This window comes from Empidonax traillii, unplaced genomic scaffold (genome assembly GCF_003031625.1).
Source record: "Empidonax traillii isolate 1590-97213 ecotype Southwest subspecies unplaced genomic scaffold, ASM303162v1 scaffold2:size4533513, whole genome shotgun sequence".
Lineage (NCBI taxonomy): Eukaryota > Metazoa > Chordata > Aves > Passeriformes > Tyrannidae > Empidonax > Empidonax traillii.
This window is the reverse complement of record NW_020955195.1, coordinates 1390365-1416440: the sequence shown is the minus strand read 5'-3', so window position 1 is coordinate 1416440 and position 26076 is coordinate 1390365. Positions and strand designations below refer to the sequence as shown.

General features: G+C 41.2%; 2 protein-coding genes across 4 annotated transcripts; one reads left to right on the top strand and one right to left on the bottom strand.

The window, feature by feature from the left end:
• Positions 1-158: 158 nt before the first annotated feature.
• On the bottom strand, positions 159-3584 carry HINT1 (histidine triad nucleotide binding protein 1). 2 transcript variants are annotated; one of them, XM_027894286.1, is made up of 3 exons: positions 3436-3584; positions 882-986; positions 159-604 (listed from the first exon to the last, which is right to left on the bottom strand). In XM_027894286.1, exons 1-3 carry the CDS (start codon positions 3544-3546, stop codon positions 581-583), a joined length of 240 nt encoding a protein of 79 aa, XP_027750087.1. In that variant the 5' UTR covers positions 3547-3584; the 3' UTR covers positions 159-580. The 2 variants fall into 2 exon arrangements, with proteins under 2 accessions (XP_027750087.1, XP_027749994.1); XM_027894193.1 differs by having other exon boundaries at positions 160-580.
• A 2733-nt stretch (positions 3585-6317) lies between these two features.
• On the top strand, positions 6318-14831 carry LYRM7 (LYR motif containing 7). 2 transcript variants are annotated; one of them, XM_027893970.1, is made up of 6 exons: positions 6606-6684; positions 8692-8786; positions 9357-9429; positions 10051-10121; positions 12344-12425; positions 14636-14831. In XM_027893970.1, the coding sequence occupies exons 1-6, from the start codon at positions 6627-6629 to the stop codon at positions 14710-14712; spliced, it is 456 nt and encodes a 151-aa protein (XP_027749771.1). In that variant the 5' UTR covers positions 6606-6626; the 3' UTR covers positions 14713-14831. The 2 variants fall into 2 exon arrangements, with proteins under 2 accessions (XP_027749864.1, XP_027749771.1); XM_027894063.1 differs by lacking the exons at positions 6606-6684; positions 8692-8786 and adding an exon at positions 6318-6419.
• Positions 14832-26076: the final 11245 nt, after the last annotated feature.

Below are 26076 nucleotides of genomic sequence, written 5' to 3'. Positions count from 1 at the left end.
AGAAAAAAAAAAAAAAAAAAAAAAAAAAAAAAAAAAAAAAAAAAAAAAAAAAAAAAAAAAAAAAAAAAAAAAAAAAAAAAAAAAAAAAAAAAAAAAAAAAAAAAAAAAAAAAAAAAAAAAAAAAAAAAAAAAAAAAAAAAAAAAAAAAAAAAAAAAAAAAAAAGAGAAAAACGACAACCAGAAAACACACAAAAAAGAGGAAAGGGCAGGAGGGAGGGAAGGAATAAGAGCAGAGAATCAATAATTCTCACAAATTCAGCCACTGCTCTTCAAACTGTTGTCTGATTGCAACGGACATTCTCAAAAAAAAACCTATGAAGACTGACTATGCAAAATATAGGGGGGAAATAAGAGCTACAGTTTTTCAAGCCAGGATGTAACAGACTACGAAAGTGTCACAGAAGTCAAATTATGGCTAAAGCCCCCATTACTGGTTCAGACAACATATAAAATTCTGTTGGAAAAGAAACTTTATCTTACCATGTAAAGCTTTGCAAAATCTTTAAGCTTGATGTTTATAGTTACAAATGAAATATTCAGCACCTCTCAGCTAACTTTCCTTTTCTTCACCTCTGACCTGCTAAAAACCCCAAAGTACTACTGCCTGTAAACCATGAAAACAGACATCAAGAGTATAACATAATAAATACAAATTCATTTTGCATGGCAAATACACACACACAGATCTTTTTTTCTTTCTATGACTAATTTTACTGGAAATCTTTAACTCCATTATCATCCTAAGTTAGAGAACAAGGATTATAGTATCAGAAAACTACTCTGTCACTTTGATATATCAAGAGGATAAGGGGGAGAGCCTGCTGCACTGTGAAGCAATTAGAGGCATGGCTTGGTGTACAGAAAGCTTCTAGAATACTTACAGATTCATCAGAATCTTCTGCTTCAGACAACCTGACAATTGGCTTCTTAGGAATCACTAGGAAATGGGTTGGAGCTTGAGGTGAAATGTCATGGAATGCGAGGCACTGCAGAAAGAGCAAACAATTAAAATGTGATTTGCCTGACAGAAAGGTAAGTGTCTCAGTAAACCAACATGCCCTGCTAAATGCATACACATGTGGACTATCAGATAACCCAAACATAAGCAGAGATGTTGATTTTTCTTGAGTGATTTATTATTCTACATAGTCTCTAATTTCTTAACACAAAACACTACTTACCAAGACACGCTGGCAGAAAAAAAAAAAAAAAAAGAATTGCTATTCCATTTAAAAGCTACAGTCTTCTCAGCAAGGTTAAATGTAATTAGGTTCATGATCTATTATTTCAAGAGATGCATAACAACTAACAGAGCTGCTGGCGTGACTATAGAAAGTACATTTATGTTTATATTATTTTTTTTTATTAATACCATGTTTAATAAAATAAATGGCAAATGGCTGTTAATCATCTTCCAGCAATGTCAGAATATTGTCTTGGCCAAAAGATAGCAAGGCAACTCCAAAGAACCTGAAGTTATTTGATCTGAGACCAAATTACAGTTCTGTTTTGAACAGCACCAGGTATTTCAGAAAAAGATTCCAGAGTAATGCATTAAGACTGGCCCTATTTCAGACACTCCCACACTGAGCCAAAGGCATCACTTTTGAAATATGAACAACTACAAGTAGTGAGTAGTTGACTCAACTAAAGTTATGCAAATACTAAAATCGCTACCAATCAGAAACTGAAAGCAGCACCTAACAATCTCAAATTAGGAACTGCCTAATAGGTAAGAGAAATAAAAGAGAAAGCAAATAAAAATAAAAGGAAGCTATGCCTCTGTACAAATGGCCAACCTCAGGACTGGGACTTGCTACTGCAACCAGGGCAATCTGCAGAGGCCCAGCATGTGCTCTGCCACCATCTGTCAAAGGACACCTCCAACTTACCCCTCACATGTAACACTGGTTATATCACAAGGAGTTCACACTTAAAAACACAGAGATTCTTCCAAATAGTTATTTCCTGGATACTTTTATTCCTATTTAAGAAGATATACTACCCAGTTTTGAATCTCTGATGAACCGCTCATGTCTCCATAACAGAGAAGGACAGTAAGCAATTAATCCATGAACAAAACTAATTTGCACCCAATTAAGAAAATCTTACTTTGAGTTGATCATTTTGTAAGCAGTTTTTCTATTACAGGTGGCCCACGCAGAGGCAGAATGCAAATGGTCAAACTGTGTCAAAGAACTTAAAGAGCAGAAGACCAGCAATAAATAATTTTCTTTGGGGCAAAAAGCAGAAGTAGCACTGAACAAAAAGCACAATCACAGGAAGTCCATGAGTGCAAAGTAAACCAATCTTCAGTTCAGCAAGTTTAGATTCGACTGGCACAACAGTGATAAGGCATAATTTCACAGAGACTTTGCACTTTTTAGTATGTCCTTTTCTCTGCATGTCAATTAATGATTAAAAAGACTCCTTTATCCTCCTCCTTGTAACATTTCCAGCCATATGTAAAAAGACCTCGATAGAGTCAACATAATTAATTAAAAGATCACCCACTAGTCAACTAAACTCTAAGGGAAATTCTACATTGCTGCGCAATTTAAGGTAAAAATCAACCAAAACGCTGAAGGTAATTACTCTTCCAGAAAATATTCTGGACTAACGGCAGTCAAGAGTGGATTATACGCTTTTAAGTCACTCAAAGAGTGTGCTGGTTACTCTGCGGTAGCCACTGCAGCTGAAGAAAAACCTCACGCAGCTTTGACCCGGGTAAAGAAAGAATTCACACCCTCACATGAACACAGAGCTGTTCTGTGTTCAATACAAGCGCGATTTTCAGAAGGCAGTGAAGATTTCCAACATTCTTGAGAGAAGAGGGCAACTGCTATGTTTCTGCACCAGCTCTCTCAAGCTACTCGGAACTTTCAAGCATACAGATCTGACACCCTTAGCGAGCCTGCACTCCACACTGAAAATGACCCTTCATTTCGAAAGTAAAAGCAAAAGCCCCTGCCAATGATGGATCCTGTATTTCTCGGGGGGGGGGGGGGGGGGAAGCGGAAAGGGGGCAGGGGAACTTATATTGAATACTAGTCACAGCTTGGAGATGATCGCTGCATTAATTATTTCCTTCAGCCTCTAACGTGCTGCGATGCACCAGCATCGCTGAGTGCCACCAGTCCCACCCCACCGCTGGGAACCGACTCTTGCTGCCTGCAGCACGACCAGTGCTATTTCACGAGAGCTTGAAAAGCTCCAAATGTCTTTCAATTTTCCCTTTAACAATCCCTCCCGCAGTTACGGCGTGCTGTCCGCAGGTGGGGAAGTTTTGGCGGCGGCTGCCCCACACCAGCTTTAGAACCCTCATGCCCTGGCCGGGAGCCCGAACGGAGCTGCAGGGACGCGGTGCCCGCCCCGCCGAGAGCCTCTACGGCACCCCCACGGCCCCCTGCGAGCCGGGGCGGGGCGGCCGCGCACCTGCTCGTCCTCGTAGATGATGTTGGCGGGGATCTCCTTGCGGATGATCTTGCCGAAGATGGTGTCCCCGCCGGGCCGCGCCGCCTGCGCCTTGCTGATCTCGTCCGCCATGGCGGCCGCTCCCGCCGGCCCTCGCCGCGCCCGCCGCCAGCGGCCACGCCCCCCGCCGCGCTCATTGGGCAGGCGGCGCACCGCCCTCCACGTCCTGCCCCGCTGATTGGTCACTTCGCCTGTCTTTCTTCCCACCCGTCACCGCCCACCGCGCTGGCGCGCCCCCCACCCCCGCCACCCCGCTGACCCGAGGGGCGCGGAGGGATCCGCGGGCACGGTTGGCCGTGGCTGCCGCGGAGGGATCAACTCCGTGAAGTGAAAGCGGCTTGTAAAGAGTTCGTGCTGTCCCATTAAAGGTTGTTGTAGGCAGAAATATTGCTTTATCAAATCCAACCCGACTGTCTGTGTGATTTCTTGGGACTTCCCCTTGCAGACTGCTCCGGGCAGGGCCGCCGTTAGGCTTTGCCGCACAGGTTGGCAGGTGTCGGGTACCGCTGGGGTGGCTCCCACAGAGGAGCAGTTTAATGTGCCCAAGAGTTACGGAGGACACCACAGTGTTACACGGCTCTACATCTACTCGTAAATGCTTTTTTGTTACAGATACGACAACAGTCATGAAATAGGAGAAATGAAAGAGCGGTGAGGGGGAAAAAAAAAAGAGAAGTAACAACACAGTTCTCGTGTGGTTTAACAAGAACAAGTCCACGGTGCTGTTTCAAGGGGTCAAACTGCAAGATTGCAGGTTTAAATTAGATATTAGGAAGAAATTCTTCATTGTGAGAGTGGTGAGGCATCAGAACAGGTTACCCAGGGAAGCTGTGGGTGCCCCATCCCTGCCAGTGTTCAAGGCCGGGTTGGAGAGGGCTCTAAGCAAAATGGTTTAGTGAAAAGTGTCCCTCCCCATGGCAGCGGGGGCTGGAACTAAGGTGATCTTTAAGATCCCTTCCAATCCAGACCGTTCCATGGTTCTCTGATATTCTGAAGCTCTCAGATAAAAAGAGATTGATTTCCCTCAAGCTTTGTCTAGGAAGATTTTGATACAGACATTTATACATGGTTGCCTCTTGACACAAATCTCACGGGAGAGCCTTCTGGAGGAAGGCAAGGGATAAATACTGCTAAGTGGTTTAAACCTAATACAGCTCCACATTTGATTACCTGAACTTGTTTAAAAAAAAAGAGCAGAATTTGTTGTATATTTCTGGTAATAACTCTGAAATAGTTTATCTTGAGATACCCTAAACAAAGCTCCGATAAAGCAGATTAAACACTGGGATAATGCTCTGCTCCTCAGTTGGTAGTTCTGGCTTAGGATATTTTGACATGCGTATGTCCTGCAGATGGTATTGGAGCTTTATGGCATCTAAAACAGGGATGGAATCGGTGCTTCCGGGATAAATTTCTTTGATTTATATTGTTGCCTAAGTTTATTCAGTAAATATATGATTAATTTTTTTTCCTTTCTCAGGAATTAAAGATATTTTGTGAAAGAATAAAAGATCTGATCTAGACAGATTAAAAAGTTTAACATATAAATACTTGTTCAGGATCCATATGCACACAGTAGTATACTTTAAGTAGTTCCATGGGCTGCGGTGGAATCAGTCTAGAAAGCATGTTTCTATGTTAAAAGGAGACACAAAGAAACAATTTTAGAAGTTTGTCTGAAAATGTGAAAAGCATTTATTTCATATGTTTGACTTCAATATATATTTTTGTCTCACCATGTAAATGGCAAGTTTTGAATAAAACAGGGTCTTTTCAAAGAGTTTAATTCATTCATTCACAATAATTATTCCTGAAAATAAATCTATGAATAAACATCACATCTCCTGCTAACAGAATAAGTTTATGAGACATATACTCCAAGATAAGTATTTAATAAATGCTTATGATTGCATATTAATAATTAATAATCAATAAATATATTAAAATTATTGTCATAGTTTCATGTTCCTCTTTTTCAATTATCTTTCAATGTAAGTGCAATTAAGCAATTAAATAGACTATGCACTGAAGCTAGAGATGTAGTGAGCAGTAAAGATGATTACACAGCAAATTTCTCTGCCGCCTTTAGCTAATGCTGGGTGATGTGTTGTTGAAATAAAGCTTGTTTGTTTTTCTAGAGATTTTTATACAAGTACTGGAAATGGCCATGGTATCACTGGGCCAAGGCTGGGTTGGTTCCTCAGGATGTGGGTAAGGCAGGGCAGGGCTGTGGGGACTTTGATGTGATCAGAAGAAAAAATGACCTGACTAGAAAGGGACAATGACTGAACAAAAGAAAATGCCTGTTGGAAAACACCAGCAGAGGAAAAAGCCTGCCAGCCTGGGAGCTGTGATCCTGGGAACCAAAAGTGCCCTTGGAAATTGCAGCCGGCCCTTTCTAAGTACAGCTGGGTACCTAGAAACCAGGGACATCCTGAGATACCACTGGTAAGAGCAGAAACAAGGAGCTGCAGCCACCACTTTCCTTCTGTAAAGGTGAAAAAAAGCAGTCTGGGAAAGGAGAAGGCAACCCGACTAAGTAAGGATTCTTAGGGACGGTGCGGGAGGGACGAGCCGGGATGGGCGATCGCCGAGGAACAGGACAGGTGGCAACGGGCACAAACTGATGCACGGGGGAGTTCCACCTGAGGATGGGGAAGAACATCTTGACCGAGCACTGGAACAAGACAGCCCACAGTGGGTGCGGAGTCTCCCTCACGGGAGATATCCAAGGACCGCACGGGCTGCGGCACCGCCAGCAGCCGGAGCGGCACGTCCGGGATCGCCCCTCCGAGACTGCCCATCCCGGCTCGTCCCGCCCTCATCTTCCCTCCCGGCTCGTCATTTCCCCGGCTCCGTCACTTCCCGGCTCCGTCACTTCCCCGCTGCGTTCCCGGGCCGGGTCCGGCCTGCCCTCCCGGACCGCCATGGGGAGCCGCGGGCAGGCGAGTCACACACACCTTCTGTACTCACGGGAGCTCTCCGGGGCGGGTTGGAGCTTTGTGGCGTTTATGGGAGATAAAAAAGAGATAAGGCTTTCAGGACAAGGAAGACGCAAAAGCTAGGTAAAGGAAGGAAGGAAGGAAGGAAGGGTGTTTTGGTTGTTTTTTTTTTTTTTTCTTTTTTTTCCACGCAAATGGCCGTTGTGGGAAATGGAGGCGAGACAGGATAAGCGGAGGTTAAAATGCGTGGAAAGCGCGGCTCGTGAGGGTAAGGTGAAAAAAAAAAAAAAAAAACAAAAAACAAAGAGCGAAGAATTATTTAAACTGTTCTGTATTTGCGGTGTGGGGTACTGTCGGGCCCGAGAACACCTCTTTCGGCAGTGTTCCTAAGCCCGGTTTGGATGCTCCGAGGTGTTTGGGGAGTTGTGTGTTCGGGCGGGGCACTGGTGAGGTCAGAGGAGTCCGCGTTGATGTGTCTTGATCAAGGTCGTCAGGTGCGACTGCCCTGTGGCTGGGGTGGTGAAAACTGCCCCGGGAGGGGTCTGCAGACTAAGAGTGTGCTGGGTTGGAGTGGACCCACAAGGATGATCGAGTCCAACCCTCAGCCCTGCACTCCCCGAGTCACACCATGTGCCTGAGAGTATCGTCCAAATGCTTCTTGAACTCTGTCGGGCTTGGTGCTGTGCCCTGGGGAGCCTGTTCAGTGCCCAGCCACCCTCTGGGGGTAGGACCTTTTTCTGATATCCAACCTAAACCTGCCCTGACACCCCATTCCCTGGGGTCCTGTCAGTGATCACCACAGAGAAGAGATCAGTGCCTGCCCCTCCTCTTTCCCTTCTGAGGAAATTGTAAACTGTTATGAGAGTGGGAAGGTGCCTGAAAATTGCTCATCAAAGAGTTCAAAGTAACCATAAAAAACTTCCAAGTTTCACCATGCGTGTCTTTGACACAAAACCACTGGTAATATTTATTCAGTATTATACTGAATTTTATTATGATGAAAATATTGCGGGGTAGAAGTATTGAAAAATGTCCTGAAGTAATTAGTCCAATCTGTTAAAATACATCTAGAAAGCAAAAAAATTATTTGCTGCGTTCTAATTCTCTGAGTTTACTTTCCACAGATTAACCCATCTAGGGAAGGTTGCTATTAAAGGCAGCATGGTTCTGTTCTACTGCTGCTACTTATTAAGCACCTGAAAGCTGAAAAGGAGTTAGCAGGCTCCCTGTTCTTTTTTATATGTGTCTGCTGAGATTGATTTAACTGATTATGAAGTCTCATACTAATTCTTGTGAAAGTGACAGAAAGGTTTTTAACTTGAACATTCACGAGATTCTTGTGCAATTGAGAATGCACTAATTTGCCCTCTTTCCAGAAAGATCTGTTATACAGTTGCATACACTTCTCGGCTTGCTGAATCACATGTTACAGTAAAAGTTAGGATGTCGTCCAGTCTTCATGGGGAGGTGAGATTTGAAGTTGTCCCTTGACAGCACTAAAGTGTAGTATGTTAAAGAAACAGCACTGAACTGGAAAGCTGCATGTACTTAAGCGGTTTGCCTTCTTCATCTTCCTAAAAGCTGTCTTTCTGTGTGTGCACACTTCTGGATGAATTATCTCAAGGTGTGGCCAAGTGGCCAGCTGCGTGGAGGAGGAGAACTTAGCCTGACAATCTAAAACTGTGTTAGCATGGGTTGAAAACAGTAGCTTTCAGAGAAGATTACCATTTCTGTCATTGGCAGACGTAAAGCAGAGACAACACTTAAATCAGGGCCCTGCCAGGATGGTTTATTTGCATTTTACTCTTCGGGGACAGTCTTATTTGCATCTCCAGCTCGGGTACAGAACATGCTGATAAAGAAGGTGGTCATTTCATAGTTACAGCCCTGCGTTTGCCTCCATGCCCTTCTAAGAAATTTTTGGAGTACTAATTGTGAGAAAACAATTTAGTGTTATTATGAAGTACCTGGATTGTGCCTTCTAGAGATGCTAAAACGTGCTAGGAAGCACTAGAAAGAGCCTCAAAAGGTATTTTGTTATCAAGATTAGGTGTTTTTGTCATGCTTGTCAGAGATTCTTTCCAGTCTCTGACAAGCACCAAAGAAGTCTCATAGGGACTTGAAGATTTCTGTAATTCCTTGTAGTCTGAACGAGTGAACAGCCAAAGCCACGTGCCTATGGGCTGTGATTCTCAGGGGGTTTGCTTTTCAAACGTGTTTGGGTGCATCTTCTTCTACATTGTTAAGTCCTAATTTTTTGAGTGTTTGCTCTTACTGAAGTTTTTGTTTGCTGACCTGGCAGTTGTATTTAAGGGAAGGACTTTGCTTTGCTTTGGTTCTGCCACACCACTTGTAGAAGATTACACCCAGGTATTGCACAGAGTCATGAAAAATAATTGTTGAATTAGTTAATCCACAGTTTCAGATCCTTTTGAAATTCGCTTTTCTCAAATTGGTTTGTAAGTGTAAGAGTACTTTAGCCATCTCTGTTTCTGCCTTTTTCAGTGATTGGAGAATATCCACTGATGTACCCTTGATAGTACTTGCAAGTAACTTGACATTTAGCATTATTCCAGTTCTATTGGGTTTATTTGACATCAGCACAATAAATATGTTTGTGTCTGTGTATTTTCAAGATTACATACCCATCATGCCAAATAATTACTTAGGAAAGTAACGCTAGCATCTTAGATTAATTTGTAATGTCTAGAACTTGAAATGTCTGGGATTTTGATTTCACCACATCTACTTCTGCTGCAAGTTTTTTTTTAACCAGGAATTGAAGTAAAATATCTCAGATTTTGATTTGATTTGATTCTGTTCCCTATTAAATGGAAAGAACATGAAATTTCAACCAAAACATTTTTAGTTGTAACATGTTGATTTTGCCTGAGAATCTTGACAGCAAATAAGTTAATTCTATTGTTGTTGTATTGGCAGGTTTTAAAGGTTTTTAAGTTGTTACACCGAACACGGCAAGAAGTTTTTAAAAATGATACCAGAGCCCTTGCAGGTGAGATACTTGTTTGGTGTGTGCTTACCCATATTTCTGTGGACCTTTCCTCTCCAAATAAACAGAGAATTCTTAACATTATTTTTCTTTACATTATTCCCTTCCATATTTTTAAGTAATCATTGGGAGAACTTGTAATAACTAACTAGGGATCCTATAATTTGAAACAAATTACTAGATTGAAGCACTCAAGCCATATTTTGTGAGGGAAATATCTCTGTTTTTTTGAACCCTGCTAATCTTCCTGGGAGATTTTTTTTTTATTTTATTTTTAAACCTCCTCTCTTCAGTCCAGCCAAAGCATGTTTAACTGTACTAAACATTTGAATTAGTTGTCTGTGTATGGTTTCTCCTCAAGGGATAAGTGCTGGTTTTTTTTTTAGTAAATAAGCTTCTGTATGTAGTTTAGAATGCTAGATAGGGAATCTTATTTTATTCCTATACCAATTGACTTAAAATATGACATCACATGAATTGCAAGGAAGTCTTACATTATAATACTTAAAGCAGAGTGTCCTGGGAAGGTGGAATAAAGGACTTAAGATTCTGAGCTTTGAGGCAATGAAAAGCATGGGATGCAATTTTTGTTCACTCTTTAGGTTTTTTGTTTACTTTATTTAGCTGCAAGACAAAAGATAAATGAAGAATTCAGAAATAACAAAGACGAGACATCTGAGGAAAAGATAAATGAGGTACTTCTTATTTTCTTTTTTTTTTCCCCCCTTTGCAGAAGAATACATATAAATGACCTTTTTTACTTAAAGGGTCTTTAAATCAGTGGAGTTACATTGAGACATCATGAGAGCCAGCTTAGTTCGAAAAAGCTGCTACATGTATCTGTCTATAAATATATAAATACCTCCAATGATATTAATAAGAATTTTTGCACTTACTTACAAAAATACACAAGTAGAAAGTGTCTTCTGACAGTTCAATGTGATTATTTTGAAGTTTATAATAAAGTTATGGGGAAAATGTTTACAATTACTGTTTTCATGTAAGTATTTTATGCTTTGCTCATAAGGCCTTTTCTGAGCTGTAGTCTCTTGAGTTCACCTGGTTGTTGTGTAGACAGGCACAGAAGGATGCAGAGAAATTAAATAATCTGCTCAGTTACTGGCAGATCACAAACGAGTCAGCATCTTCTGTGGGAGGCAAAACCCAGGAATATTGTTATGACTGATTGTAATATAGAGGTAATAATTATTCTACAGGGATTTTTTTGTTTCTTCTTTACCCATGGTGCATTAAAAGTAGAACAGTCTGTTAACTCACTGAGTTAGTTTCCTTTGCTCAGTGGTCACCTTTACTCTTTTAACTGAGCCATTTTTCTAAAACTTACTGAGGCCTGATGTGAAACTTCTGTATTTTAGATGATTTTAGTTCTTAACATCTATACAGAGTGAATAACAAAAGTCCTTGTCACTCTGCCTTTTAGCAGACTGTATTTACATCGTCACTGGGCGTTGGCTGGACAAAAGTGTCTCCATTCATCTCTTGGAGAAATAAATGTAAACCTTTTCCTCATACCAGCCTCTGGACAGTAACATAAATGGTCCACTTAGTTAGGACTTTCTGCATTTCTGCTTGTTGTCAGCCTCCAGTAGCAACACCCTGTGTTTGTGTTACCAGTATCTGATCAGCTCAGCTATGTGGTTTGTGGTTTTTCTTTTCTTTTAGTAGATGTTCAGGAAAAAATTACATCGCTGTGATTTTTGAATCTATATTTATTAGGATTGGCAACCTGCAAAATACACATGCAGCTTTTTAATGCGGGTTAGTTGATACTTGGTGGAATGTGCCAGTGAAAAAAATGCTGGACTGTCATCCCACCTTCGCGCTCCTGGAACATCACAGAACCTGTCAGGTTTATTATATATACATACATATATAAATTAGTTGCAGAGGGTTGCAGAAGGACTGAATCAAATGGGAGAGTTTGGGCCCTTGCTTGCATAAACACGGTGCTGTCAGCATTCTGCTTTGGACAGCAGCTCAGAAATTCAGTACCATCATGATGAACCCAATGTGCGTTGCTTTGCTGGAGTAGAAAGCTGCAGTGTATTCTAATATGACATCTGAAGGGGAAGGTGTGCTTCAGGAGCATGCAGCCTGGCTGCTAATGGCCTTTCAGTAGAGAGAACTGATGGGAACCTGCTCCAAGCCCTTGAAAGGGAAAGGCATGAGGAGAAACGCAGTGTAGATGTCAAGCCTTGAGCTCTTACCCTTGCAGAGATCCTCTTCAGTTGGCTCACACTACATTCTAGTGTAAACATGCCTCTTAAAGTGTCTCATTTGTGCAATTTCATTTACTTCTGACAAACAAGCATTAGGCAGAACAGCTAGCAAGGGCGCTTCAGCTTATCGTCTTAACAAGGGAAGGAATTCTAGGCCTTTTGCCAAATACTAATGCCTCTGCTAATCTTAGGTAGTGCCTTGTTCTTGTACTGCTTTGCTGTGAAACCTCAGTATTATTAATTCTTGTCGTGTTTTGCCCTTGTTTTTTTCTCCTTATTTCAAGAGCAGTACTGTTAAAAGCATGAGATTGCTCTTTTCACTGAGGCAAGTGTTATTCAGGCATTCAAAGTGTCTTTGATCATTGGAAGCTAGTTAATTGTTTCTGTAGTTGCATTTTACTGTATTTGTTTGCAGGTTTTTTTTATACTCTGCTCTATGTTACTGAGCTGAAGTTTCCTTCTCTCGTCTATATATTAGAGTAGTTTTTATATCAATCTGTAAATTATTCCAGGATCCCCAAGGCAAAAGCTACATATAGATTGCTAACTGAATGATAGAACTGACTGGCTTTATTATTTGAATAGTTGTCTAGTATGGAAAACATCTTCAGGAATAATCACATACAATTTAAATTACTCTGCTGTGTTTTGTGTGCCTTTCTCGTTCCTTTCTCTAGCTTCTGAAAATAGCTTCAGATGTTGAAGTGATTCTTAGAACTTCTGTTATTCAGGCAATTCATACGGAGTCTGACAAAATAGGTAAGTCTGCATGCTAAAAGGATGTTTTAAAACGTTATAGTTGTGTAAATAAATACAGATTGGGAAAATAAGTAAAGTAACTCACTATAACTCTTACAAGGGACAGCAATCAAGTAGCAAGTCAACCTGCAAGCACAGGCTGGTCAGTGTATGTGTAAATGCAGTAACCACAGCATCTGTGTGTAGCCGCTTTCTCTGCCGAGGAGGTAGAAGCTGCCTGAGGAGAATTAGCAAGTGCAGTATGTACACTATTCATAGGATAGCTTTTTGAGGATTGAGTGTTCTTTCCCAAAACCTTTCTCCAACAATTTCAGACTCAGATTACGCTGTGGAAGATTTGTGACGCAGTGATGGCCTTGATGCAAAGTCTGTCCAGTTCTGAAAGTTGATTCCTAGTTTAGAAGGTCTTTTATTTTACAGTCAAACACTAGAGAAAGCATTCAACTGTGTGCTAGAGAGTAGGGAAAATCTTCAGCTGTGTACATTGTTTCCTTTCACTTCTGTTTAGTGTTGTCTGTAAAGTTTTGTAACAGTTGTGAGGTTTAGGTTTGGTAAAGCGTTTAACTTTAAAACGGCAATTTTGATGAAGCCGAAAGATATGTCTAGACCAGTGTCGAGTCTTCCACAGAAGAACAAAAAAAAAGCTGAAAACTTGTTCTTAGTGAGAACAAAAAAACCCATGGGGGAACATCTTCCCTAGTGCAATTAAATTGTCATGCTGTCACAGCAGCAGTTCACAGGGCACTGTTATTCTCTGAAAAGAATTTGAGACACAGTGGTGTACAGTCATGTTGAGATTCATTAGTAAATCCTTGAGAAAAAAATAGGGTGAGGTTTTCTCTCTAAAGACAAGGTAATTTCAATTAGGAGTTTGTTAGTTATATTAGACAATTTTTTTGGTTTTTTTTAATGTTTAGTTACATTACTCAGTAGTATACAAGTGTCTCAGTCTTTTCATTTTGCTTTAATTTCTGATTAAGCTGAGACAAGTAGAGCTTACATTTTAGTGATATATCACACGTGCAGTGTGTTCTGATTTTGATTTGGTGTGTTGGCAATGTGTGTTCAAAACTTAGCTTTGAAAAGGAAGGTTAAAAATTCTTCTTCCGTTTTTTGTTTGTTTGTACTTTTATTTTTCAGTACTTCATATCCAGTTCCAGGGTTTTTTAGTATTTGTTCTAGGTATGTACATCAACATGTTTTGTCATACTCCAGTTGATTATATCTGAGAGAAATGTGATTGAAACTTTACTTAAAGCTCTTAGAAACTTATTAAATGCATCAGTATCAGTACTTGGATGCAAAAAAAGCACACCCTCAAAAAAATCAGGTTTTCTTCTTGTAAGGTAAGGGACCCTTATCAGTGCCCTTTGGACAGGATGTTACTCACTGCACACACAAACACACAGTTTTACAGGTTTAGTGCATCTCTTGCAGCCACCTGTCATAGTCAAAGTACAGTGTCATGATTTCAGGTGTTTATGATTTAGTTTTTGCTGCTGGAGCAAATCTGACATGACACAGCTCCTTCACTTCATGAAGAAAAAACAAGCTGATCCTGAGTGGTTAAGACAGCAAGAACTGAGGTGTCAGGGAGGGGTTAGAATGGTGTATAATTGGACAAACCCTTACACAGTGCACTTCTGTGACAATATAGTCAGTTCTGTGACAATACAGTGGCAATAACTTTCACTAGAGGCTTTCCTTTCCTCTTGGCCCTTAAAACAGGTGTGACAAGATAAATAGTACAGATGAGATTCCAGGACTTGGGGGAGAGGGCTAAGTGAAATTCAGTATTAATTTTTGAAATTGTTGAAGTATACATGACTCAGGCTTGATAAAATTGCCATTCACTTTCCTGCTAAGAGTTACTGCAAGGCTTTGCCTTTTTTTTTTTTTTTTTTTTTTTTTTTGGTGGCTTCTTAGTGCTGTTAAAGTTTTCAGTGCTCTTGAAAGGAAAAATGGGAAGGCGTTATTGTGACCAAGTGAGGGTAAAAGTCTTAGCATAACTTTTTCTTAGGTAGAAGTCATGATGCTGCTTGTACACTTACCAGAAGTTCAGATCCTCATTCGGATCCTCACCACGAACCCGAAGTTCAGATCCTCGTGATCCTCACGAGATCCTGATTTTTTTGTTTGTAAATGTAAAAACAACTTTGAATTGGTATTTTCCATAAGATTCCATCTTACTGGGTTTTTTTCTATTACAGTGCTCGTACCCAGGAAAGATCTTCTGCAAGACAACACTCCTTACTTAGATAAACCCACAAAAAAGCAAGAATCCTGAGGAAAATGTGCCCCCTCTCCCCAGAAAGTTAACATTCTGTAATGGGATCTCTGAAAACCAACAAACGGTGTATCCCTATTTTGAAGCTAAATTTTGAAAGCAGTTAAAGATTGTTACCAGGAAAACAGAGACTGAAGCCAACTCGCCATTTTTATTGAGTGCTGTGGTATCATCATGCGCTTCTTCTGTGGAAGCCACTAAGATTTCTACAGAACTTAAAAGTACGCTGCTGGATTGTGTTACTTCAGGCAGGAATGTTTCTTGTTATGACAGTTGTCAGGTAGAGATTGTTTCCTAGCAATCCGCAGTTTGTCAGACCTAATAATTTTAATTTTTAATAAAAATTAAATGCAGTTCTTAATCCTGATAATATTTATTTGTAAGTTTCTTGTTGATCATGGGCTGCTTTGAAGTAGTGAAAAAAACGTCCTGTGGCACGTGCCGTAAAATTTATGCTTTGCACCAAAAGCATGATTTCTGAAGTGGTCGTTAATTGTACACTAATATACTGAGATTCTTGAGAGAGTTCTTAAGGGTTATCTGAATAAATTATTTTTATTTTACAGATGGGAGAGCATGTGTAGTGTTTTTCTTCTCCCACGCACCTTGGAATGAGCAGGACTGTTAGAGTTTGATTTCTGAGATGACAGCACAATGAGAGAACTGAGCCACAGCCTAACCTAGGGATGTTGGTTTAGATCATGGGGTTTATGAATTTATGGTTTGTATTTTAACTTGTGATTATTGAGTGACTTACTGAGGCATCTTCTAAAAAAGGAGCCTTGCTGGTTACTTGCAAGTGATGTAACTTGCCTGAAGTGGATGTATGAGGAGTTTAATTAGTAAGCCCTAATCACTTCAGGGTTTTTTTTTTTAGAGACTTACTTGCTTCTTTTGGAATTCATCACAATGAGCTGTTTACTTCCATTTTAATCGGCACCAGGTACAACTGCATGGCACCATACTAGGATCTAAATACCTCACACAGGAGTGAGGTAGTCCAGTAACACCCCCCCGAACTCTCTTCCAAGTCCCAGTGATCCTGTTTATTTTTAATAAGCCTCAAAGATGTCAAAATCGCGTATCTGTGTGGGTTCTGACACGGCTTCATGACTGAGTAAACCTGGAAACTCGTGCCCTCATCCAGTCCCTGTTCCTCACGCAGTGTTGTAAGTACTCCTTTCCGTAAAGCTGTTGCCTCTGGCTGCCGTGGGCAGGGCAGCCAGCAGCGAACACTGCCTCGGTAACCCTATTCCTATGGGGGGTCGAGTGAAATGACTGCAGTTCCTGCTACTTGTGTTCTAGTGGCTCCACTGCAATGTCTCAGTCTGTAGGGGATGTGCTGTTCAAGGCCCCTGGTGCTGGTGACTCCCCTAAGGACAAGGTATGTTCAGTGTGGGGTTTCCCATCCCTCTGCAGCCTGACTGCCTTGACTTTTTTTGTCCCCGTAGGGAGCTTAAGAGAGGGGCCTAACCAGAAGGTAGTTGCAACTGTAAAGAGGAAACAAACCAGAGCATCACCTCAAGCCAAGTGACGAACTTTTAAGCAGAAGTAATTAAACAGGAGTCTGGCAAGACTGGCAAATTATATAGCCACTGAGGTGTACATCCCATGGCACATTGGAACTGGGGGGAATTCACCTTTGTAGACCCACTGCTTTAGGCTGTGGGCATAGCCTTAGTGACTTTATCCTTCAGGCAGAATTCATAGAACTGAGGGCCTGGTAGGTCTTTGCTCTTCTAGCACTGATGAAAAACAGCATTGCCCGTTACCATCCAAAATACGCACTGAAAGACTCCAGTGATGTTATGGTAGGTGGTGATCTTTTATATGGTGTTCGAGGAAACCACAAGTGGAGAAATTTGTCATGTGTGGTGTTGTGCTGTTATGTATTTCAGGGTTTTATTTCACTCGGAACACGTTAGTAGAAGTGTAGCGCGGTGCGGCGAAAATCCCTCACTCAGCACCCTCTGCGGGGAGTGAATCCACGGGAGGCAGACTTTGTCCAGGCAGAACTCTCCTGTAACTTTATTACTCCATTTATTTATGGAATAAGGGTCTGAGCCATCAAGCCAGGCCAGGTGTTACTTATCTGCACCACACATACCACACAGGCACTCCCGTGGCTGCCTTCAGACACAATCGTGCTTCAAGCGGCTCTGCAGCTTGACCTTGCAATTGTTTTCACACACACACTAATCTTAGCTCTGGCTCACTCAGGACCACAATATTTTTGCTTTAATATTTTCTTCTGTCGTCCAGGTGGCTGGTGTTTGTCTTTTTAGCTGCTCCTACGATGCAGAAGTGTCAACTCGCAGGATCAGGCTTGGGATTCAACAGGCGCTTGTGTGCTTCATCTTGCCCACATCTTGAGTGCTCACAATAAAAATACAGAATGAGTCACCTAACCAGCATACACAGCTGGTGAAAATATGTAGTGCATGGTAACAAATAAAGTTGGGAGAATTTAATTGCCTTCAGAACCATTCTTACACTCTGGGCAGTATGTTTGGGGTGTGTATGTTCCATGTTCCTACTGTCTTTGTGCATTCCTGGGCAGCAAAGAGGAGCTGAATGTTGCAGTTTTGAGATGAAGAAAACCAATGTGATAGGAAAAAGGCTACTGATGTAAGAGGCTGATAGGCCTGTTCACTGCTCTTACTCAAAATGGTCTTAAATAGAAATCCAAGGGATATCTAGACGAGGATAGGCAGGTATCCAAATAAGTAACTGAGCCTAAAAGTATTTCAGAGTTGGCTGCCGTCTGAGCCCAGCAGGTGTTTGCTTTCTGCAAATTTAACTTTGCAGTCTTGAAAGACTCGCACAGAGCTGCTTAATGAGCAGCTGCTAATTAAAGTCTTCTTTGTACTAGTTGGTGGTAGTGACTATTCCTCTTCCCTTTATTTCATGCTTACCTGTTGGTTCACATTCCAGAACCCCGCCATCCTCCCAGTTTCCATTTCCATTTTCATTTCACTCTGGGTGTGAATCTGTTCTTGATACCACTGGCTTTGTGCTTATACATATCTATTTTCTTTAATTAACATCAATAATAAGTGAGACAGGAACTATTGTTGCAACCCCTCTGCAGAGTTTGACGTTTTAAGAGGGAAAACGTTCTAACTAAATGGCTTTGGAGGGAAAAGGCAGATTTTTTACAACAGAAATTGTAACTTAATAGGCTTTTAATCACGTAATTCAGTCACGTTAAACTTTTTTGGGTTTACTTTAACTGCAGAATTTTGTTGGAAAGGCCTCGCTGCTTGTTCAGACCTGCCACAGCCAGGAGGTCAGTATGGTCTGACCCCCGTGTTGCTGTCCGGAGGTGCCTCCACGATCCCAGCAGAGGCACCAGCAGTGCTGCTTGGCAGGATCCAGTACTGTAACCGAGAGCTCCAGGTCTGCTCGTGGTAGCCACGTGTGTACAGAGTGCGTCAGAAGAGATGTCACCTCAGTGATTCCACACAACGAAATTCTAAACACTTCAGCTTTTGACATTGTCTACCGGAGATGGGTCTGTCAGAGCCTTCTGTCTTGGCGTTCTCTCTCATGAACTCTTGGCTTCGTGTGCACTGTAGCTTTATTGAAAGCATTGAATACATCCTAAGAGTATTTCCTGTTTAAATACTAAGTTTTGAGTTTGTGCCTACAACCTTCCCCTCCTCTTGTATTTGACAGTTTCAAAACACAGGGTTTCTTCAGCTGTATTTTTTCTGCAGGCAGTAGATCAGGGTATGGACCAAGTGTGATATTAGTACATTTGCTGTGGCCTGATACTCATAAAACACAGGTCATAGTTTTAATCTGCGAATTGATTTTATTTTGTGTGGGTAGGATTTGAGTTGAACTCCTTATAGTCTTCAGGTTAAACAAGGTGGCTTTTCTAATTTAGCAGGGCCAAAGGAATCCCCTTCTCTGTTCCTGTGCGATTTGGTAAAGGAGACGGTTAGTTGCTATTTTTACAGGGAGTGATTTTGAACCACAGAGTGACTCCACAAAGTGTTGATCTGGAAGTAGCATTAAAAACTTAATTTGGAGAAGTGGCTTGTACATTCCCTAAGGATCCAAGTTCTCAAGCAGTTTTTCAGGTAATACGAGATCAGCAAACCTGTGGCAACTTCAGTAGCTAAATAAGCATTAGCATTTTTTTCTTAGAAGTCCTGCTGGCTGAAGGAGCTGAAGTATTCTGAATGCTGCATAGCATTATGAGTCCTGTTTGTATTACAATGGACCTGTAAATACAGCTTCAAGTACTGGCAGTTCTTTAAACTTCCTTTACAAAAGGGAAAAAAAATATTGACAATTGAAAACTAAAAATAAAGGCTGACCAACTTACAGGAAGAGCTGAGTCCTTGTACTTCCCAGCCTTAAATAACTCTTTCTACTAACTACTTGCAAAATTTAATGGTAACCTCTGAATTTTGGTGGTCTATCTAATCTTTGATTTTTTAGCTTTAAAGGAAAGGAGGCAGTGAGATGAGGGTCAGCGTCTTCTGCCACACCTGCAGTGAGAGGACCAAAACTGAGACAGAGGAGATTCATATTAGATATTAGAAAAAAAAATAAAATTCACTGTTAGGGTGGTCAGGCATTGGAGTAAGTTTCCCAGGGAGATGATGGACTCACCATCCCCAGAGGAGTTTAAGAGACGTCTGGATCTGGCGCTGGGTGATGTGATTTACTGGCTAAGGAGTTACAGTGCTAGTTCTGGGCTGGTGGTTGGAGTGGATGATCTCAGAGGTCTCTTCCAACTTTGATGACTCTATGATTTTGCAGTTACAAGGGTTTGATGTTTTGATAACTCTTGTAGAAGTCTAGTCATCTCAGAGGGTAAAGTATATGTGGCTTTTCTTGGGTAACTTTGTGGTGTAGATAATCCAGACATCTGATTCTGCTGCAAGACTTCACCAGTGAAGCTTTTGTGATAGATTTATTCAGTGTTTTAGAATTCTGCTTGCCTATGTCCTTTTTTTTTTTTTTTTTCTGCCAGCAAGAGTAAGTCTGAGGAGAGGAAAAGAGAGGAAGGTCACATCTTTACACTTTGAAAAATAGCAATAGGTCTAAATAATTTGCTCTTTATATAAGCAAATATTTCCATTTAGTTAGAACTTCAATAATCTGGTTTGCATCAGGCAGAGGAGTAGTAAAAGCATCTACTTTTCAAATCATGCTTTTAAATTTTTCTTGCAATATGTGCTTCAGGCTTTCCATCTCACCTAAAAGGCTATGGATTGAATCCAGGGGTTGGTCAGGATTAAATAAACAGCTGGTGGAACTTTCAGCCTCTGGAAGCAGGGGGAGAGGATGGCACGCTTTGAGTTGGGCCGTGGAAGTGGAAACAGTTCCGCTCTTACACCTGCTGCTGCAGCATTTCTCTGTTCCCTGAGGCCGGTGGGTGAAGGGTTGACTCAGCTGCCCTCAGCCACCCCTTCCAGCTGACAGACATCTCCGTGGCCAGCATGGGACTTCTGTCACTCTGCTCACTGTGCACCACGGCTGTGGAAGTGAAAACGAGCAGGCGGCGACCCACACAGCACTCTGCACTTTTTCCCGTCGGTTTGTAAGGCAAAAAAAACCCCAAAAAGCTGCTTGCCATGTTTCCTTCCCTTCCCGAGTGTGTATTTATTATGTGGTCTGTTGCTGTTCGCCTGCCCATGAGGCAGCGCTGATGTTGCTGTGTGGATCTTTTTTTTTCGTCTATTCATGCATTTTCTGTCTGGGAGGGCTGCTGTGCTTTGCTTCAGATTTCCTCCTGAGGGGTACGGTCTGAAGTCAGATTCTTGGAAGATATTTAGAGACTCAGCACAAACTGCCCATAAAAAAAACAAGTGCTTTTAAGGGGAAGGGACACAGCAAGATTGCATTTTTTTCACGCACGTCTTTCCGTGTCACAATTTGAAGACTGTGGCTTCCAGGCTTGTAATGCTTTTGGATGTGGTTTCAAAGGCCACATAATACACAGTAAATTCTTGTAGCAGCTTGGACTGTTATACTGTAATGTTATACTGTTTCAGCATGGAAGAGATCGCTATAACACCACAGTACTGAGAAAGGGCAAGGAAGGAATCCCCACCTAGCTGGAAACAGTCCCTGAAGAAATGTCCCTTTCATGTTAAGAATATGACAGATTTTAATTTTTTCTTTTTTTCTTCGCTACTATTTATTTACATGTGTGGTTTCCCTCAGTAATTTTCATCTAAAAATGCTTTGTGGAAATACAAGCAGACAAGTGGTCTCACTGGGCCGTGCAGTGTTGCCCCATAGTAGCTGAGTCTGGCTCCTGTCAAACCAATAAATGAAATCCAAAATGAATGAGGGCAGGAGCATTGAAATGCATGGAAGGGAGAGTCAATGGAATAAAGGGATATCGAGCACCACTTTTGCACTAGTGAAACAAAAATTTCGATGTACTAACTGGTTGTTTAAATGATTTTCCTCTACAGATGAATGTCAGATTTTTATTGTTTGGTTATAGTCTGCAGTGCAGACTGGAGGTGAAAGGAAGACTGATTTTATTTGGACTGAAGAGGAACAGAGCATTGAACAGAGAAATAAAAAAGGCAAAGAGTTTATTTAACTTATGCTTGATCTGGCTTCATTGCAGTCATAATTAAGTCCGCAGCATGTTCAGAAAATAACTTATCTGAACAGAAAGGTTTAAGGTTAGTTATCTGTTTTGAAGACATTTTTCTCTCTCTGCTTAATTTCTGTTGCATTCAGTGGGACTTAGGTAAATAAATTCTCAGTTGTGATGACTTGTGGAGATTTCTGGCTGTATTTTTATTCCTTATGGAGAATGAAGGAAGAGAATTTCTCCAATAAGAGGGCTGTAAAACTCTTAAATGTTGTAATGAGGAAGAACATATAAAAACTTTAAATGTACCTATATTACTTTCTGGTGATGTTGTAGGTGTGCACACATAGGTAGTAAACTCTCAGCTTCTCGCAATTTCATCAAAATATGGAATCAAATACATCATAAGCATGTTATAAATTGCTTATATATATATATATAGCATATATATATGCATATATATAAGCATAAGGTATGAGAAAATGGCAACTTAGTGTCAGACTAACAATACAAACCCCCCCCCCAAAAAAAAAGAGGAAAAAGAAAAAATGGCTCCAGAAATTGAGGTTCATTTTACAACTTGGCACTTAGTTGTAAAAGGTGCATTGCCTGCCTTTGTCAAGTGGGAAACATGAGTTATGATGCACCAGCTACATCAAATGATGAATCATACTTTAAAGCATGCTGTTTGATGTGTTTCCCATTCCCCTAATACAGATTTATTTGAAATTCTGTTTTAAGATGCACATTGGGATGTCTTTCACTATTTTTTTAACCGCATTTCAATGAATTTTTGAAACTGTAAACACTTAAAATGGAGAAAAACCATTTAAATGCTGATGCATGTTTTTCCTCCATTGAAGGGCAGAAGACCTCAAATATACAAAGAAAAAGAGTGCAAAAAAAGCCCCCCAAACCAGGAAACAAAGTACACAACACTGTTTCTGAGATCAAGACATCCAGTAGCTTGCTGCAGATTTTATCACTTTGTTCTTGTACAGTTCCATTTATTTAAAACTTAATTTTCTAACAGATGAAGTAGTTAGCTATGTAATTTGTTAAATATACAGTAACTTAAACCACAGAAGTTAAGTCAGATGATCTCTCAGGGATTTCTCTTAAGTACTATTTCCTCTACTGCATGTCAAAGAAAGAAAATAAACAGGGAAAGCTGAAATATTGAAGAAACAAAACAAAATAAAAAAATGCAAAAGCATTTGAACTGAACTGCTTGTAACATCTGGAATGGTTTTGAAACTAAAATCCCATTTAATCCTGTAAAACCCACCTCTGTGGAAGTAATGGGACTTGATAAATTTTAGCAGGAAGATAAAAATATAGATAATTTTGGGGTTTATTTTACTTAGAGGGCTGTTTCGTAAGTGGAAATTGCTAAGATCAGGCTGCAGCAGTGTGACAGCCCATAGCTGGGGCTAAGAGGAAGTGGGGAAAATATGGGCTGAATATCAAGAAGATCATGAAGTGCCGTTCTCACTGATGTCAGTTTGACTGTGATCAATGACTTGTCATGGCAAAGTATTCCCTCCTGGAGAATGGACACCCTTCTCGTTAGGATGTTTGAAGTCTCAAATCCCACAGCACCAAAGCACACTCTGTATAAACATTGGAATGAGTAGGAATAAGGATTCAGCTGGGAGCTGGGAAAATAATGAATTGTACCAGTTGTATATGTTAAAGTAATGCAGCAGCAATGTGCTCAAAGACACTGAAGGCAGGAGGAGCTGAAAGGGAAGGAGATTCTTATGTCTCCACCATGGCTCACAAGAAAATTAGGATACAAGGAGAGAGAGAGAGTACAAAAAAAAAGATGTTGTGCTGCACTATGGGAGTGTATCTGTCTGTGACATCCCTCTGCAGTTCATGGTCTCTACAGCAGAAAGTCGTCCTGCCAAGTGACATAAAATGAAAATTGTGTGAGATGCTAACCTTCTTTTTTTTTTGTCTTAATAGTTTATGTATGAACATTGCACATTTGACTTCTGCCTGAATGTGGTTGGCATTTGGCAATATGCCAGGCATCCATGCAAACCACTTTATTTATCCTCAGCTGGACAGGGAGAGAAAATTTAACTAAAGGCTTTGTGTTTTGAAATAAGGACAGACAGGGATCACTCACCTGTTACCATCATGGGCAAAGCAGGCTCGACTTGGGGAAATGAGTTGAATTTATTACAAATAAAATCTGGAGTAGGATAATGAAAAAATGAAAATCTTAAAACACCTTTCTCCCACCCTTTTCTTCCTTCCAGACTTAACTTTGCCCTTGATTTTCTCTCCCTCCTCCCTCTGAGTGGTGCAAGGTAGCGGGGAATGGGTTCTGTTCATCACACACATTTTCTGCCCCTCCTTCCTCCTTACATTCTTCCCTTGCTCCAGAGTGGGGTTTCAGGTTCATTCAACAGCTATTCCAGGAATGGGAGAGGGTTTCTTATAAGTGTGAAGTTCTGGTTCTGCTTTCCTATGTAGTATTGGCCCCCAGCAAACTCTGACTTAGTACAACAGTCAGAACAGATTTAGACTGTGTACAGAAAAATGTCTTTTTTCTCTATCTTTTCTGTCTGTTGGCCACTATCCATCTTGGCCTTCTTCCCTCAAGACTTGTTGTTTTCTTCCTGTCTTAGAGCCAAAATTCTCCTTTTTTTGTCAATATACGGGGACTGATGCTAACCATGTACCAAATATCTCTGATGATTCTTTTTGAGTGACTGGTGATTTTTTTCTACTCCTGCTGAACCCTGAGAAGAGTGAACAGCAGCCTGTTCCATGCCAGATAGCTGCATGTGGAACGTGCAGATCACTGTGGATATCCTGAGTCCATTAAAACCAGAAAGGCCAGTGCTTCTTGTTGCCTTATCTTTACCCATCAGTCTCACAACAAGGAAGCAGAAAGGCGCTGTATGGAAATACAATTTTACACCCCCTGTTTGTGTAGCCCTCACCCACGCAATTACTTCTGCAGAAGAGGGAGAGGACTTTCAGTAAGGAGCGTCTTACTTCCTTAGAGCATGCGTTTTATATGAAAACTCCAGCAGTGGCATAGAATTTGAGCTGGGCAGCATTTGAGCAAATACATGCTCTCACTTATATAAACAACCCCACTGAATCCACTGCTTAAAAGCTTGCAGAGCTGGCAGTGTGCTTTATAGGGACAGTTTGCCAAGGAAATAAGGAACTTGGGAGTAAATTTTTCCTGCCTTGTGTACAGAAGCAGTATCATTGAATTTATCTCCCCGCATAGAACAAGCAGAATTTGGCATGATCTTCAAAGTGTGCCAAGCTCCTGTTTGCACGGGGTGCCTTTGGGTATGTAGTTACCTAAAAGCAATACTGAAATCAATAGAAAGAATGTGTAACCACTCATTTAATCTCTGGAGCCATTTGAAATTTTTTACCCTGGAAAACATCTATATAGATCATCACCATGGTGATTGATTTCTTTTCAAATAGCTCTGTATCTCATGTCTCGTGTGTTTTACCTCTGCTGACAATGAGGCTGTTATCTAAGAAGTGTATCTAGTACAGTTAAATATATATATATGTATGTGTGATGGTAACAATCCAAAAAGATTTAGTCACAGAACCAGCTGCAGAGAGCATCAAACCTGCACTTGCACATGACATTGTGGCATGGAGTAACAAAATTGCAAAAGAAACTCCACAAAGCTTCACGTTACTGAATGCTTGCACAGCTGTGCAGCTGTGGACATGCTGCTGCAAAAAGCCAAATTAGATGGTGCATCAAGTGTTTTAACTTCCCTCATTTGTTATGCTCATCTTTGTGCCTTCACATGTGGTATATCAATGCTTTAAGATTCTAAGGAGTAATTGGAACAATATGTTTGATTTTTTTTGAACTGTGCGTTTGACACAGTAGAGTATTCTGGTTTCCTGTCCATCTGTGTAGATGAACATCCTTAGATAACCTCAGATGAACACAAACACACCAAACACAAACACCAGCACACAGTTTTTTTATGGCTTTCATCTGTACTCTTGGCTCCTTCATCATGTGTAGTAATGTGTCCTTTCAGGAAAGAGAGGAAGCTAGAGATGTGAATGGAGAAGTGATCCTTGGCATTCTAGCTAGAAACCTGACTCCGTATTTTAGAATTGCTTTCTCAGAGCTCCAAATGGCAGGCAGTATTCTGCCCTGTTTCCAGCTGACCCTAAGGAGCCCAATGAATGAAATCAGGTGAGGGGCAAGTGAGGCAGTCCCTGGGGCACTGCTTGGAGAGGTGCATGACATGGGATTGGGGAGGGCTAATTGTCCTCACCCTCAGCCCACAGCTGCTATTACTGGCACTTAGGAGTATGTTGTGCAGGACTTGATAGCGCTGCACTTTTTAGCGTCCCAACCTCCTTGCACATTCATCCCCAGCCCCCAGACCAGTCACAGTTTCAACATCCCAAACAGTGCCACTGCCTTGGTAGCCTCTCCCATAATCTGGCAGGCAGGACTGGATCCTCCCAGCATCACTGAGCACCTTGGTCTGTAGCTGACCCTTGGCCCTGTTAGACAGGGCTGTTGGCAGTGACCAGCCCCAGGCATGACCATTCTCAGTGTCTGAGCACCAACAGGAGGAGGAGGTACTGGGGAAGGCACAGGAGGTGACAGGGAGGTTGTGGGAGACAGCCACCGACCCAACATGAACAGCTGGGTAAGACAAAACTGCAGAGGATTTCTGAAAAGATCAAAACACTTCTCAACAGCTGCCTCCAAAGACCTGGAAATCCACAGGAATTTTGTAATTCCCTTCAGCTTCCTGCTT